This window comes from Temnothorax curvispinosus, unplaced genomic scaffold (assembly GCF_003070985.1).
Source record: "Temnothorax curvispinosus isolate PA1 unplaced genomic scaffold, ASM307098v1 QBEX01014930.1, whole genome shotgun sequence".
Lineage (NCBI taxonomy): Eukaryota > Metazoa > Arthropoda > Insecta > Hymenoptera > Formicidae > Temnothorax > Temnothorax curvispinosus.
In genome coordinates, this window is record NW_020224710.1 from 15,650 (window position 1) to 32,511 (window position 16,862).

At 38.4% G+C, this 16,862-nt stretch overlaps 3 protein-coding genes across 10 annotated transcripts; 2 read left to right on the forward strand and 1 right to left on the reverse strand.

Moving 5' to 3' along the window:
* Window positions 1-53: 53 nt before the first annotated feature.
* On the forward strand, window positions 54-2,609 carry LOC112465153 (AP-3 complex subunit sigma-2). Its single transcript, XM_025032572.1, has 3 exons — window positions 54-441; window positions 671-1,054; window positions 1,938-2,609. The coding sequence occupies exons 1-3, from the start codon at window positions 373-375 to the stop codon at window positions 2,058-2,060; spliced, it is 576 nt and encodes a 191-aa protein (XP_024888340.1). The 5' UTR covers window positions 54-372; the 3' UTR covers window positions 2,061-2,609.
* Window positions 2,596-3,949, reverse strand: LOC112465152 (GATA zinc finger domain-containing protein 1). Its single transcript, XM_025032570.1, has 3 exons — window positions 3,516-3,949; window positions 3,197-3,399; window positions 2,596-3,076 (listed from the first exon to the last, which is right to left on the reverse strand). Exons 1-3 carry the CDS (start codon window positions 3,792-3,794, stop codon window positions 2,863-2,865), a joined length of 696 nt encoding a protein of 231 aa, XP_024888338.1. The 5' UTR covers window positions 3,795-3,949; the 3' UTR covers window positions 2,596-2,862.
* A 1,874-nt stretch (window positions 3,950-5,823) lies between these two features.
* Window positions 5,824-16,493, forward strand: LOC112465149 (WD repeat, SAM and U-box domain-containing protein 1-like). Of its 8 annotated transcripts, none has more exons than XM_025032559.1 (18): window positions 5,824-6,315; window positions 9,648-9,781; window positions 9,872-10,043; window positions 10,200-10,345; window positions 10,502-10,728; window positions 10,815-11,053; window positions 11,134-11,224; window positions 11,295-11,404; window positions 11,466-11,608; window positions 11,669-11,861; window positions 11,945-12,090; window positions 12,422-12,651; window positions 12,808-13,070; window positions 13,144-13,234; window positions 13,492-13,586; window positions 13,668-13,829; window positions 13,902-14,046; window positions 14,157-16,493. In XM_025032559.1, exons 2-18 carry the CDS (start codon window positions 9,675-9,677, stop codon window positions 14,315-14,317), a joined length of 2,721 nt encoding a protein of 906 aa, XP_024888327.1. In that variant the 5' UTR covers window positions 5,824-6,315; window positions 9,648-9,674; the 3' UTR covers window positions 14,318-16,493. The 8 variants fall into 8 exon arrangements, with proteins under 8 accessions (XP_024888327.1, XP_024888333.1, XP_024888328.1 ...); XM_025032565.1 differs by having other exon boundaries at window positions 12,422-12,645; XM_025032560.1 differs by having other exon boundaries at window positions 5,824-6,311.
* Window positions 16,494-16,862: the final 369 nt, after the last annotated feature.

Below are 16,862 nucleotides of genomic sequence, written 5' to 3' on the forward strand. Positions count from 1 at the left end.
GCACCGTTCCCTCTCCCTTTCGATGCGGTGCAGAAAGTGCTGGAGAGCGGCAAGAGTGCAGAAGCGATTAAAAAAGAAAAAGGGCACTATAGACTGATGACTGATACTCGTCTGAAGCTGACAGACACGTTGACAGTTATTGACAGCTAACCTTATCAGAATTTTTCTCTCCATTATTAGTTATCAATTATTGAATAACACACAGAGTTATCTCCAACTCACCGGAAAGAAGTAATGAGGATTAAACCGATCGGAGGACAGTCGCGGTCGTAGAACATAACCTCTCGCGCACCAATGACCGTGCGCTCCGAGCGTAACGACAGGATTACCGTAAGGTCGAGCGAAGCCAACTGACTCCGAACATATACAGACATGATTAAGGCGATCCTGGTCTTCAATAATCATGGGAAACCTCGGCTTTCCAAGTTTTATCAGTACTTCGTAAGTATACGTTGGATGCCGTTTGAATCTCTTCCACTTACCGCACGTAAATTCTGCAAATTAAATTCTTTTATTTAACGAATTATAATGAAATCTGCGTTGGAGACGACGCGCGACGTAAATTCGGCGTCGAGATATCCGCCGAGCAAATTGCAACCGCGTGGAACGCGATAGGAAGACGCGAACATATGGATCGTTGCGACACAAGACCGCATATTTTCTGCTTCAGAACGAGGATATGCAGCAGCAGATAATAAAAGAGACGTTTCAGCTGGTCTCGAAGAGAGACGACAACGTGTGCAATTTCTTGGAGGGCGGTAGTCTGATCGGCGGATCCGACTACAAGCTGATCTATCGGCATTACGCGACGCTCTACTTTGTGTTCTGCGTCGACAGTTCGGAGTCGGAACTGGGAATCCTAGACCTGATACAGGTCTTTGTCGAGACCCTGGACAAATGCTTTGAGAACGTGTGCGAGCTTGATCTCATTTTTCACGTGGACAAAGTCCATTACATACTCAATGAGTTAGTGATGGGCGGTATGGTCCTCGAGACCAACATGACCGAGATTCTCACGAGGATCGAGGATCAGAACAAGTTGGAGAAGCAAGAGGTAAGTGCGGCCTGTTATTACAGTCCCGATATCACCTTGACTGTGATCTTCAAAATTCTTTCAAAATTTGTGCTCTCGACTCGGATATACTGAACGAGTTTGACTTTTACGACTGTAATAAGTTTGTAACGAACTCACAGTCAGGATTATCGATCGCGACGCACAAACTTGTATTAACTTCTTACGTCCCACAAATTCTCATTGCCCATTTCATGAGATAGAACGTTAACGTTTATATGTTTCAAGCTAGTACGGCCAATTTTGCAATATACGTTTATTTTCTGTCACTGAGCTTGAAAATCGTTAATCGCTTAAACGGTCCGTTGAGCGCTTTAGCTATATGCATGCATAACCGGTACAGCGATTTGTAGAAGATACCCGATGTGGTGGCAGGTAGGACTGATTGACGTAACATCAATTTTAGGGGACTTACAAATCTGGGCGGTCTTGCTCACCCCGTCCGTTTGTCCTTCTGGGACCCCCTCCTTAAGTAAATCAGGCCACTTTGTACAATGTCGCATTCCCGCGCGTATCTGTATTTGTGATTCGTCTATTTTTTTACTTTTCTTCGTTTTTTTTTTACCTTATCCAAGACTGTAGACAGCGCAAAGTCCTTCGTAGCTTTAATAAAGCGTGAGCGTTTGCGTAACACGCATGGCGATGCATTTCTGTTTTGTAATTGTCCGCTGCATAAACCGAGTGCCTTCATGATGTAAATGTCATAATGTCGCTTTATAAGAGTAATAAATGTCGTCGACGCCGTGTAGTCATCCGTCATTTGCCCTTCGCTCCCAGCTAAAAAATTTCACCCCTGCGTTCACCCTGAGTCCTCCTTGAAACATGTCCGTTCTCCGCACTTCTTCCATCCGTATGGTGTGTGCAGGCGGGAATCACAGCAGCGCCCGCGCGTGCTGTCTCGGCGGTGAAGAACATGAATATACCGCAACAAATAAAGGATATGAAGCTGCCTGACTTGCCGCAAGCCATAAAAGATCTCAAATTCTGACCAGCCGTCACCTCGTTGGCACCCAGCTGACTGGTCACTACTGTCATCCCGAGCGTAACCGACACCGCCGTCGCACCGAGGACACTTTTCCCCTCCCTTCAAGCAAGCGAGAACGCACCAATGCTGCCTGCTACCTCCGCGTATATCCCGTCTCAACGATACCAGAGTTAAAGGCCACGGATGAACCGCTATCTCTCTCGAATCACGGCTCTTCTGGCAAAAAAAAAAGAGTATAAACTACAAGGGAAAAAACCAGTTTCGGGAAACTTTTGAATACTGAATAAAGAAAGAAATTGGGTAAGACGAGAGGATGTTTCTTAAATTTTTTACACGTGTATGATAGGAGATATATTAAAACGATGTCAAAGGTTCACGAATTCAACTATGGTATTGGCAACTTTACGATTGTCCAATCTAGTAATCTAGGCTCCGCGTTCCGTTACATGTAAAAAATACATGTCCACAGTTATTCACTGAAAACACAAAGCATTAATGTTATATTGTAATGAAGATATATTTAATAAATAAAATGGCATTATTATAAATGTGTATTGTTTTTCGCAAGATCATTTCTATATTATACAGCGATATATTCAGCGTACATCAAATTTTCGTCATGTCAAGTATTGTGAGTCCTATGCATTTTCGTAATTCAACAGTCTAAGCATTCTTAATTAAAATAATACACACGACTAAAAGTATAATAAAAGTATAAAAAAAAAATATTTGCATATAGAAATTATTTTAAGTTTAGAGCGACACTAACGACACGTGAAGAATTACTGTCGATGAAGAATTACTGTCATTTTTTAGATATAGCCAGTTCGTTTCTAAGAGTTGTCCATATGTAGCCCGCTCCCTTCTCCGTGAGTGGAGGTGGATAGGGACTGTTCTTCAACTTGAAGTAGTCAGACGGAGCATGCATTACAAATTCCATGCACTCCAATTTACGAGGTAAATCTTCCTCCGGTCCGATTATATACGTCTCGGGAATGAAGCCTTCTTCCGGTGGAGGGCTAAAAGATATATCAGGTAACATTAATATCGATATTAAAATATTGAGATTAACATTGATAAATACTGCATAACATTATTATGATGTAGTCTGACGAAATTAATGGAACAAAGAATCTCACCTCGCTGTGGTGGGCAACAGCCAGGTAACAGCGGCGCTCTTTTCGCAATACTGATCCGTCAACAAGCCACGTATCTGGGCGTAATAAATCCCACCGTCTACGTCCTGCATGGAGACTATATCTCCGACTTGAAAATACGTGCCCTTGTAGAACACAAAGTTGCTGGTGACCGGAGTCGCGGTGGCTGTAGGTGCCTTGACCGGCTGCGAGCAAAACAATTAGATATAAGCGACTGCACGACGATTCTACGCGTCTCTTCGAGGAGACCCTGCCATGCTTCTCGTTGCAAAAGTTGGAGGAGTATCTCTCGCTCACTCACCGTTTTCTTAAACAGGTTCCTGCGACCCTTGCCCTTGGGCACAATTCTGTGCGGCCCCGTCGCCTTCGAGTTGCAATACCTCGTGATCCGCGTGCTCCTCCTGGGCTTCAACGAGCCACTCTTGTCCGCCTCCTCGTCCGCCCTGGAGGACGAGCCCGCCTCGGCGTTCCGCTCGTCCTCCAGACAGGCATTGCACAAGTTACCGGCGTCGGTGGAGTGCCACAGAGCGGTCTCGCGAGTCCCGCACTTGACGCACGCCGGCTTGCTGCCAAGCGGCATCGGGTCCACCAAACCGTCTCAGAAAATCCGTGAACAACGCTGAGTCTCCCCGGCGATCTCGGCCAGAGAGTCGGCTGTCATGTTTACAACTTTGCACTGCACACATGCCGTTCGCGATTCACGTGCTCCAGCCCCGACGCGGTCTGCGCATGCGCCTCGCCCAGGAACAGCGAGCGCCGCTCCCAGGGCCCGGGCCTGAGATTCGATGAATTTTATAGAGGCGCATATACCTCGGGACCCGGTAAACCTGGATTAATTGGGATTAATTATCGCGAAGTGGACGCGACGCACTTGCCACGTATGAAATATATTTTGCAATAATCTACTTCAGTTTTTCTAAATTTACGTCGCTTTTCTTTGCCGACAGGCTCCTGCATGGTGAGATAATTGAAGAAAAAAATAATTGGAATTTATGCCGCTGCAGGCTCGTCTCGCGCAATATAGACACCCTTTACTAGAGACTGGCCATTCGATGATTCCGCGTGATCGGTGCACGTGACTTGGGCCCACAAAATGACAGCGCCAATAAGGAACGCTGCTGACGGAGCGCGAACGGGGTATAAAATTTGGATTGAAATACGCTTGTACTCCGAATGTATAGTGCTATCGCTGATGAATGATGTATAAACTAGTGTATAAATAATGATGTAAATATATATGAATATAGTGATGTATAAATGTATGTCCTGAAAAATGTTTCGTAAGTGAAATAACATATTGTTAAATAATAGGGAATCAATTGATAGTAATTACAAATAATATAATGCCGAAAGAAAAAACATTGTTTGGTAATTATTTTTATTTTTGTTTTTATTATTTTTATTTTTAACGCAGGTACAATATATATGTAAAATAAAATATAATCCAGTAAATAATTACATGAATTAAATACGTTAAATAAAAGAATACAAGTTTAATTTTTTAAATGACACACAAAGTTAAATTAAATATTTAATTAAACTCTTTTATACATTTATTTTCTTTTGTATATAGCTATAAATAGTTAATTGAACTACCGTACTATCGCATGCATAGCCATGGTTTTACTATTGTAAACTTTGTTCGGTAATTGGACTTTGGAATTATTTATTCGAAGTCGAAACCTAATGAAATGCATCATTATTTTTTAGATTGTATGTTATTATGGCAGTTTTTCAACGCATCGCATTGAATGCACTGCATTTTTTCTTTAAAAAAATTTACCATATCATATTTTTTCGCATCAAAATTTTTCTTTAAGTATGGAAGATATTGCCTGATAACAATTTCCATCTCATAAAAGTATTCAAATGTTCTGTTATTGACAAAAAAAAAGCGTATTACGTTGAAAACATTTTAACTGAACGAATTTTGTACATTCTGAAATCGGTTTGTATGTGACAGATCCAGCGGAATTTAAACACAATTAATTCACACACAACGTTATATATTAAAATACGGGAGAGAATATATCCGGCAATGTAGTACAACACATATATTTCAATGTTTCCTAAGTTTATGACCTTTGTGGAAAAATCAGGGACAAGTGGCATTTTTTTGTAATTTCTTTTGTTTTGGGCTTACTTAAAAAATCACCAGCAATAACTCTATCATCTTCTTCATAGCTAGAGTTACCTCTACTGGCTTTAAATATTTTGATATGGCGATAATCTTTAAATTTTGTTTAAATTGCAAAGCACACACACACACACACACATTCGGGCTAGGTTGTTTAGCTCTAACAGAAGCGCAGAATTCACGTGCAACGGATGACAGCGATAAGCAAACGCGCGCTGCGCGCACACATATATCGAGTTCATGTATTAACACACACACATATGACTTCGCCGCCATTTTGTGGTCGCATTCCTAAAGTTGGCCAGTCTCTAGTAAAGGGTCTCTAGTCTGGCGCAATAAACGTACAATGTAAATATCTTAACAATTATACGTGTATATATATATATATATATATATATATATATATAGATTTTGCAGATATATGTGTTAAACGAAAAACGCAACAGCCTAGCCGGTGCGAATTTATAGCGCTCCCTCGAATAACAAAACAATTTACTCAGTCCGCCGAGGGATTGCGTAATGCCGGATAGGCGTAAATTATCTCCACTCGGCGAGGCTGCGGAAGGAAAAAAACAGAGAAGACGGAACGGAGAGAGACAGTTTTACATGTCGATGTAACATTTTGCGGCGCGTGAGCCCGGCAGTTTATATCTCGCGTTACGCCTCTGTAATATCGATCTGAGCGGTCAGTGGACATGCGTTTAGCGCTTTTAACTTCATTGTGACAGGTGCCCTGTCCGGGGTATCCTGTTTGAAGTGTCTCGTCGGCAGGAGCGGCTATGTTGATCGCGGGGAAATAATGTGACACCGTCTCGCGACGCGTAAAAGCTCTCTCGGAGGAATCAACGGACGCGAGAAACGTCATGTGCCGCGTGTGTGCTCGTCGTTGACGGAGAGAGCGACGGAGAGGCACCGCCGAAAGCCGTCGACTAGTGTCTGGAACATGTGCCTTTGCTACGAGTGAGTAAGTACGCGGAGAAACGACGATTGTCTCTCGTTTGCCTGAACGAGAGATAGCCGACGGAAACCGACGCGAACGACGTTTCCGCCCCGTCCGCCGTACACAAAGTTGGGAAGATAGAACTGGTAACGATTCTAAAACAAATGTATATTTAGCAGGGAGGGATCCCCCTCGGCGAGGCGTCGATTTGTTTTCCGCTTGATCGACTCCTGATTTACTGTTGGTCAATAATTTAATTGAGAGGTTCATTGGCTTGTGATAACGGATTAAATAACGGCTCGCCACCCACGCGAGCCGTAACGGATGAATTATTATTAAATGGCTATTTTTACGTCGGTGAGACGACTAATACTGACGGTGTTTTGAAGTCATTTAACTCCTCGGTAAACGCCGGCGTCTTATTCGAACGTGAACAGATGAAGTCGATTTCAGTTTGACGAGTGACGATTGACGATTGACACCGACTTACAGTGCATTTATAAGATTTTTAATTTTCCCTTTCATATATAATATTATTTTTCTTCTTATATATATATATTTTTTTTTTCCCCCTTATTCATATTCTTCGTAACGCGATGAAATTTGCGGCTAATATAATTTTGCATTCTATAAAATTTCTAATTTCTCTCTTATATACTCATTTATATTTTCATAACATGATGAAATTTACGGTTAATATAATTTCGTATTCTATAACATTTAAATTCCCATTTTTCCTTTATATACTCATTTATATTTTCATAACATAGTAAAATTTATGATCAATATAATTTCGTATTCTATAAGATTTCTAATTTTCCCCTTATATATATACTCATTTATATTTTCGTAACATGATGAAATTTACAGTCAACATAATTTTGTGTATTCTATAAGATTTCTAATTTCCCCCTATGTATAACTCATTTATATTTTCATAACATGATGAAATTTACGGTTAATATAATTTCGTATTCTATAAGATTTAAATTCCCATTTTTCCTTTATATACTCATTTATATTTTCATAACATAGTAAAATTTATGATCAATATAATTTCGTATTCTATAAGATTTCTAATTTCCCCCTTATATATACTCATTTATATTTTCATAACATGATGAAATTTACAGTCAACATAATTTTGTGTATTCTATAAGATTTCTAATTTCCCCGTATGTATAACTCATTTATATTTTCATAACATGTTGAAGTTTACAGTTAATATAATTTCATATTCCATAAGCCTTCTAATTTCCTCTTTGTATACTCATTTATATTTTCGTAACATGACGAAATTTACAGTCAACATAATGTAATATTCTATAAGATTTGTAATTTCCTCCTATGTACTCATTTATATTTTCATAACATGAAGTTTACGACTAATATAATTTCACGTTCTACAAGATTTCTAATTTCCCCTTCATATACTTATTTATGTTTTTATAACGTAAAATGAAGTTCACATGATTAGTAATTTCGCATATTACGGGATTAGAATAACTGCATCATTAATGGTATTTTGTATATTATAACGTGACATTATTATCACAGATTTCTCTAAATTTGCGTGATACAAACGAAGCAGCGACGTTAGTCGCATATGTCGCATGCAATATAGTTCGATTTTTTTTTTTCAAATAAATATAATCCATTTCGCTGCAGACGTTAGGTATTGGCGCGCAAAATAGATAAGTAACATCGCGTGTTATCAGCCGTATGTGCGCGAACAATATATTTTTGTTTATATCGTTACAGTTCCATCGCGAACGTATCATTTGCCGCGCCGGGACCCGTGTGCCGTGCCCTTATCTGATTATTTAATTATAAACGGTGGACAACGGATGCTTTATATAGCGAGCTATTTTCTTTTTTGAACCGCGATACCCATCGAGGCTGTAATGATGCAGTAATGTTTGCGTTCATTCGTAGATGGAACAGATAAGTGCAATCGATGGCTTTTATGTACATACACGTCAGCGTTGGCGATATAGAGCTCGCACGCGCCACTGTCTAACGCTGCTGTCTCTACATATTGCGAAAATTGCCATTTCGCTCATAATAGATTCCGAAGTACATAATGAAAAACAGAATGGGCCGATGTGTATGCAGGTAACTGGAGAAATTATCAGCGCGGCTCTTAGAACTTTCCCTGGCGCCCTAAAAGAGTCAGGCGACTTCGTCTTGTTCGAGACCAAACGAATTTTAAATGACGAAATTGCGACTGCTGGCGATTAGTCTACAGACAAAAATGGAATATAGACGAATCGTCCCTGAATGCTGAATCGTCATAATTGCGGTAATGAAACTAATGTTCGTGGTGGATCAATCGCGACGGAATGCCTTGACGCGCGGCGGTCAATGCCAAGGGCTGTCCGACTTTCAGAAACTTCAGAGACCTGCTTTTATACGTTTGCCCACCTGTAGAACAGTCAGTCGATTCAGGATACATGTATTATTGAGGGACGCGTGTACGTCTGAAGGTGCCTTTTCACGTTGACACTTGACGTTCATTTCTTCAGCAAAAATCTTTAGAAATAATATTATATATATATATAAGATATATATATCTGTAAAATATTACTACTTGAAGATATTACTTGAAAATAATTAATATTTTACGTACTCTCTCTTTTCGAAGTTTATTTTTGATTATACTGGAATGATCAATGACAACGACGATTCAGCGACGACGCTGGATATTGAACAAATTCAACTTCATTTCTTTGACGTTAGCGTCAAAGCGAAACCACGTGACCAAGAAATAATATTTTTTATATATAAATAAAAAATATTATTTCTAAAGATTTTTGCTCGCTGAAAATGAGCGTCGAGCGTCAACGTGAAAAGGTACCTTTTGTCTGAGCGTTTAAAAGGCGAAGGTTAAAGGTGCTTTCCCGTGTCCCGTGTCTTGTTACCTCTCGCGACATTTCCACGTGACACAGCTATGGATAGAATATACCCCTAACGTAGGAATACATAAATTTTAAAGATGCCTATGACAAATCATAATCATTTGATATCATCAAAGTAACGGCTTATGACATAATGATAGATATGATATCGCGCTCGTCGATATTCTGACGTTCAGTATCTGTCATGGATGTCTACGTGTCATATATAACTCCGTTCTTAATCGATAGACAGTTTCACCTGCGGCTTAATTCGCGCATTCATCAATCTTTAACAGCGTCGACAAAAAGAGGCGACAATATATTCGAGCTGTGTGTATCGTTTCCCGTGGAGAAATTGAAGAACGTTTATGTTGTACACTTTTCATTAAAGTAGATATTAGTAGATTTGACTTTGAAAAGTGACAATACAGCTGATTAATATTTCATACGTCTTTACAGCTAAGAACCCCGTTAATCTGAAAAAACATGACTGCCATAGGCGACGTTCAAGCCTTGCAGACTCTGACAGTTTACACCAGCGATGTAAACAGCGTCGACTTCGCCGGTGATTGCGTTCTGGTAACAGGATCCGGGTAAATATCGGTTATCGATATGCACACAATTCCGCGGTGCTGGGCGCGCTGTGAATTAAGTTCGCATCACTCCTCTCTTTTAACACACAGGGACAAACGCGTCCGGGTTTGGGAATGGCAGCCCGGCACTGGCTACGTGGAGGCTTACTTCTCGCCTCTGATGGGGCACAAGTACGGCGTGACCTCGGTCAAGGTCAGCCCCCAGTCCACTATGCTGGCCACCTCCAGCATAGACGGTACCACGCTGCTTTGGAACTTGCGTGTAGGTTTAAAAATGTGAAAAAATCCGAAGTAACGAACAAGCTTTGTAACGACTAGTGAGCTTCTAGCGATTATTATCTTGGATTAATGTAAATTTACATTTCGAAAACGGGGACGATTGTCTTGTGCATTAATGTAAATTTATATCATTTCGAAGACGGGGACAAAGATACATACTATGGTGCAAGTAGGCGGCGAAGCGGTGAGAGTCTGCAGATTTTCGCCAGATTCGACGTTACTCGCGACCGCTGGAGATAACGGGCAAGTCTGTATCTGGGATCTGATTCATCGCAATTTAATCAGGCAAGACCTTTTACAGAGGATATGCTCTCTGTTTTAAAAAGTTTAATGAAAATATCCAATATCCGAGGCTTTTTGCAAATTAATATTACTCCCTTCTTAGCTCCTCAATTTGCATTTCGATTAAATTATCATGAGACATATTATTACCACTTAAAGGTGTTTTCAAAAGCACGAGGGTGCCGTGCAAAGCCTGTCGTTTTCGCCGGACTCGAGCTGGCTGATCACCTCGTGTACGTTGGGTGTCCTAAAGCTGTTCTCCACTGCCGAACTGATCGACACTTGTACCTCTAGCAATCAGGACATCGCCGAACTTGTCTCGATCGATGATGCTCACGACATGGGGGTGGTTTGCTGCGATTTCTCAACTTTCCAAGAAGTCACATGTATGTAAACATTCCAGATATATTATTTTGGACAAGTAGAAAAGACACGATATCCTACATGATAGGTAACATAATTATTATCGCAGGTAACGAGCCGTACACCAAGCTTTATCAACTGGTCTCGTGCGGCAACGATCACGACGTGAAGTTGTGGGAAGTCACGGTGAGCCAGAATAAGTGCGAGGCCCAACCCTCTACTGCTACTGTACAGCTTTGCAGAGTGATGGAAAAGCACAGCAGTGCCTTAACTTGCGTCCGTTTCAGCAGCAACGGATTATATATTGCCAGCTGTGGCCTCGATAAAACGGCAGTAATTTGGGAAACAGTAAGAGACCTGTCTTGGAAGAAAAATTAACTGTTCAAACTTGGCAATCAATCTTTTATTAATTTTAAATTCAATTATAGAGCTCAGGAAAGGTCGTAACGATAATCTCCGGTCACAATCGATACATAGCTTGCTGCGCTTTTTCACGTGACGGAAGCTTATTAGCGACAGGTAATATCTCTAATTTCCGAAAAAGTTAATGATTTTGTTTTGTAACAATTGACATTTAATATAATTACAGGCTCTAACGACAAATCAGTAATCGCGTGGGACTTGGCGGGAAACTTGACTATTGATTCGGAACTGTCAAGAAATGTTGGAACGAAGTGGTTCGTGAATGATCCTGAAAAGGTAGGCTGGTCGCGAATAATAATTTACAAATAATAGGATTAACGGAGGTTCTCCATTTTAGAGCACTATGCATGAACACGATCTAATGAGAAATGTCGAGACGTACGCTAACGAAGTAAGATTGATTCAAAGATTGGAAGAGCACAATGGTGCGGTGAACAGCGTTGCCTTCCACCGAAATAATCTTTTAGCCTCGGCATCAGGGTAAGTTTTAAAACTGTAAAACTAGCCATATTCAATTATTTAATTCTTTTTCACTTGTAGTGATAAACTAGTACGCATTTGGAGCGTCGAAACGGAAGAGGAGGATGGGGAGGAGGTGATTAAAATACAGGAAAAACCATTCAGTCCACTCGACGCTCACACCTACAGCGTCAATTATGTGGAATTTAGCCCGTGCGGTTCAATGCTTGCCTCCTGTTCTCTCGATGGGACGACTTTAGTTTGGAACACAGAAGTAACGACTGTTTTTTAATGCAAATAGCATTATATGTTTAATTTTTTGCTGTGTTTCTTACTGGCACTTTTTTTTATTGACAGACTGGAGAACAAGCAAAATCATCTTTCGTCAATTCCGGAACAGGCATCCGCGTGAGTCGATGGTCGCCTGACGGCACGAAGATCGCTACCGCTGGTGACGACGAGAAGACAATGTTATGGGACGTGGAAACTATGGATCAGTTGCAGTACGTACGCTTCAATATAATAGAACAAATCAATATTATGTATAGAATATATTACTAATTTGTAATTAGGAAACAAAATTTCTGAATAAGAATCTCAAATGAGAATTCGGATTTCGAAGATATCTTAAAATTATAAATTTTGAGTTACAAATATAAATATAATCTATCTAAATAAAGAGATTTTGTTTCGCGCAGTAATTTTATGTATATATATATATATATATATATATATATATATATATATATATTGTATATATGTAAAATTTGATGCAAGTTTTGTAAGTTACTTGATAGATTATATATTTTTTAGACAGTTAATAATAATTGTTAGGCAACTTTACAGTGTCTTCGAGGGTCACGCCGATGCGATATCGGCCATTGCATTTACGCACGATTCCCGATATTTAGTGACCGCGTGCAATGAGGGCACCTGGCGTCTTTTCGATACTCTAGACGAGAAGAATGGTTCCGAAGCATTGATGGTTTGCGATGCGAGTCACGATCTAGGTGTCCAAGGATGCGACTTTAGCCCTACTCCAGGCTCTCTGATGTGCAGTGCGTGTAGGAAAAAACTATTTTAATTATTACTTTTAAGCCTTTTAAAAAAATCAATAAATTAATATAAATATATATCCATTACTTTAGAGAAATTTTTATTTAAAAAAATATAAAATATAAAAATCAACGATAAATATCGGCTGTTTGCATTGTTTGCAGCAAGAGACCCGGATGTGAACCAGCAGATATATCTACTGGCAACATGCGGCAACGATTCGTTGGTTAAACTGTGGCATGTAATTATTTCAAACGATTCATTACCCGATTCGGACAGCATTAGACCGAACACCGGAACGCGTTACAAGGAGAAAAAGTCCTTGACCGGGCATGGTGGAAACGTAATGTGCGTCCGTTTTTCGCCCGTCCACGGAGAAGTTCTAGGTAGTGTCGCGACAGATAGAACAGCTCGTATATGGAGCGTGGTAAGCGATCAAGACAATTGCGCTTTTTAAAAAACACACGAGGACATATTTATGAAGATCGATGTGCTTTCAGTTTTCCGGAAGCTGTTTGTACGTCTTGGAGGATCATGATAGTCTTGTTACGTCGTGTGCATTTTCCGAGGACACGTCACTTTTTGCTACAGGTCTTGAAACTATTTTGACTTACATTTATTGCACAACATTACAAATTTATATAACTCAATCTATATACTCAAGTTGTACATTTCTTTTTCTTATATAAGTTAAATTGTTACTTTGCGAATCTTGTTTCTACAAATTTTAAACTTAAATAAAAAAATGTATTCAGAATTTATTTATTCTCACATTTCGCATAGAAGATTAAATATAATTAGCATCAGTAAGCATGAAAATATTTTACCGCAACAATAATTATTTTTAGGTGCATTGGACAAGACTATCCTGGTTTGGAAGGTGCCTCAGCAACTGGTGTCGCAAAGTAATTTGATGGACAGCTTGAGAAACAAAAAAAAAAGGGTCAGTAATTAGATGAATCAGTTTTAGATTATGCGAAATGAGCGAAACAATTGAATTGAATGTAATCAAAATTTTTTTCAGGTCGCGGATTGGAAACTATATGATACTTTGAAGTGGTTGAACGACATTGAATTATCTAGATTGTCCAGGAAAGTATTAGCTCTGGGATTGACAGGGCGACATTTGTTATCCGTGTCAGAGAATGAACTGATATCCCGGTTAGAAATCGAAGATGACGAAGAGGTATAATGCACAACATTACGATAATTCTATCTAGCTCATTGTATCGAATTCATTATATCAAAATCGTTATAGGCGATGGAGATATTGAAGAAGCAATTATATTGGCTGAAGCGTGAAGAATGCAATGTTATGGAGAATATAGACGAATCTGAAATTCCCCATGAATTCTTGTGTCCTATAACGCACGAGATAATGAAAGAACCTGTGCAGTGCTCAGGTAAAAATATCACAAAGAAGTGTTTCTTTATCAGAAAAATACTTCGAAGTATCTATTATACGAAATATCTATCTTGATAAATCTAATTGTGGCCGATTAATTATTTCTAGATGGATTTACTTACGAAAGGGCAGCTATAAACGAATGGTTCCTGTGCGGAAAATACACCAGTCCGATGACAAATGAGCCGTTGCACGATACTTCCTTCACCCCGAATTTCGCTCTCAGAAACGCTATACTCACTCTACTTCATGGAGAAGGACCACAATAGTAATAGCATTTTACGCACCTATGGACGAAAAAGAAAACAGAGCACGTGTTGATAATTTGTAATACACAATAAGCAATTTTATTCTACGGTACGTTAGACATTCAAGATTCGATAATTTTAACGCAATAAGATTCGTTCTCTTTACAAGAATTGAAAGAAATTCTAACATCGATCGGTATCTGCGGACCAATTAAACACATATAAAAATACGAAAGACTTAGTAGCAATTTCATAATTAACAATTACCGCGAAAGGATACCGCGTGAGAACTGAAGCAAGGATTTACAATTCCTGATCTTTTATTTCGAGAAGTTTTGAAATTAGGATTATTGGAGATATGCTTAGAGAGAACACGTATTAACAATAACCAAGGAGCATTATCGTAACTTTTTACCGAGAAGCGGTATATATCTAAGAACCGCTGATCGACACGTTATCGATATTGGGAAGCAATGTCTAGGAAAGAATATTATCGAAAAATTTCCGAACATTCGATAATATGCGCGTGTACAATACACGTAACGATCCAGATACCTGATGCAAAGCAACAAGTACAAGTTTACAAAAAATTTATGGACAATCTTCGAGATTTACGGATATAGCGGAGGCGCTGGTCTAAATATCAAATATTACAGAGTAGTCGAACGTACATATACGTATGCATATAGCTAGAAACATATCGAGAATACACGGATTTTATATCGGTTTTAGGCATAAACGGGATTTACAGGTTCTCGAATTGAATCGAATGTGGCATGTGTTTTGTCACTCTCTTTTGCATCTCCATTCCAAATTTTTTATAGCTCAGATAACTCGCATGTTCTCGAGCAAAGATTTGATCCTGTGTCACGGGACGAAGGGTTTATGATTTTATGTAAGGCATTCTTGATATCAATATTAAATAGAGCTAATTTCGAGTATAAGATTGCATTGACAGGGTTAACTTTGCACCAGAGAAAGGATTTAGGATTATTTAGTGTCGAAGAAAATGATTTCCGTAGCTTTTTGACTATTTCTTTGGATGCTAAATGGCCCTAAAACGATTTCTACTGCATTGCAAAGTTGCAGATCTTTATCTTACAATTGTTGAAATCTTTAATTACTGAAAACGATTGAAAACCAAGTTTTCAATTTAGTAAATAATAAAAATTTTGCGCGTTGTAAAACGTTTTAGAATGAATATGCTACTCAGTAGTATAGAAATATTTGTGCCTAACATAACGAGAAGGAGGTGTCGTATTTCTCGAGATGTTAAGGAAACGTCTCAATTTTGTAATCTACGGCATTATCGCATTTTATCAAATATTTATTTTCTGAAGTATAACTTTGTAATATGTATATATTAACAGGAATGCGTTAACGTATGTGACTTGCGTGTGATAATAATTACTTTCTATTTGCAAATATTAAGCTATACAAACTATATTGATTGTTGATATTTTTTATTTATTCATTGCACTTTTAATGTCTAATAAAAAATTTTCAGATATACTTTTGGATATGTCAATTGTTATCGATAGCAATCCCAGAGTGCTTACTCGTTATTATTAATTATATTATTATTGTCGTAAATGCTGTAGACTTTGTTATACACTTTTTAGATCGACGATATTATGAATATAAATATAGCTATAATCATTTTATAATAACACCGTATTAACTCTTATAGTAGTTTTTAAGTGTTATAAACAACAATTACGAAAACTGTATATAAAATTGTAATAGACAACAAGATATGCGTGTGTATCGCTTGGAGGAACGTAAATTTATAATTTAAACGTCGATGTATTTCTCTTTCTGAGAAATTAGTCAGAGGTGATTAAAAAAAAAAAAAAAAAACTCGATCGTTTCTAATTGACGTCCACGCACAGATTTTTTATGATTTCTACGAATTTTTTAATCACCCATTATGAACACGGTTTTGTAATTGTATGTCTTCAAATTGTCACTCGAATTCAAAGTCTGTATTTCTGTGATATAATTGAGAAATCGTTTGAAACTTGTTGTGTATCGGAAGAATGCATGGTAACGCGATTGAGAATGACACGTTTAGAATCGCGCTATCGAGAAAAATCCAACGCAATCGAGCTTGAGCGTTAAGCGATTTTACAATTGTAAACGTGATTTTTCTGTACAGCTATATACAAATAATAAAATCGATACTACAATAATATCAGTAGCGACAGACGGTTGCATCGCATTCCTTAAAACTAGATCATTTCCTTGGTTTTTCCTTTTTGTACACTTCCTTCAAAATAATAATGTAATTAATATTCAAGATATATATTTTTTAGTCAGAAGACAACGTGCAGACAGGATTGTGCAATATGCCTATCACTAACATTAATTAATCTATTATAAAAATTATTGTAAAAAATACATATTTCTTAATAAATATAATAACAGATGCAATCGGTTCTTTCCAAAACTTTATTAATTTCAATAAAAGTTGCTACAATTAGACAATAAAAAATTTGTTTAATTCAACATTGAGAAATGTACTAAGGAAAAATAAAACAATTTCCAATTTATAATTAGTTTATAA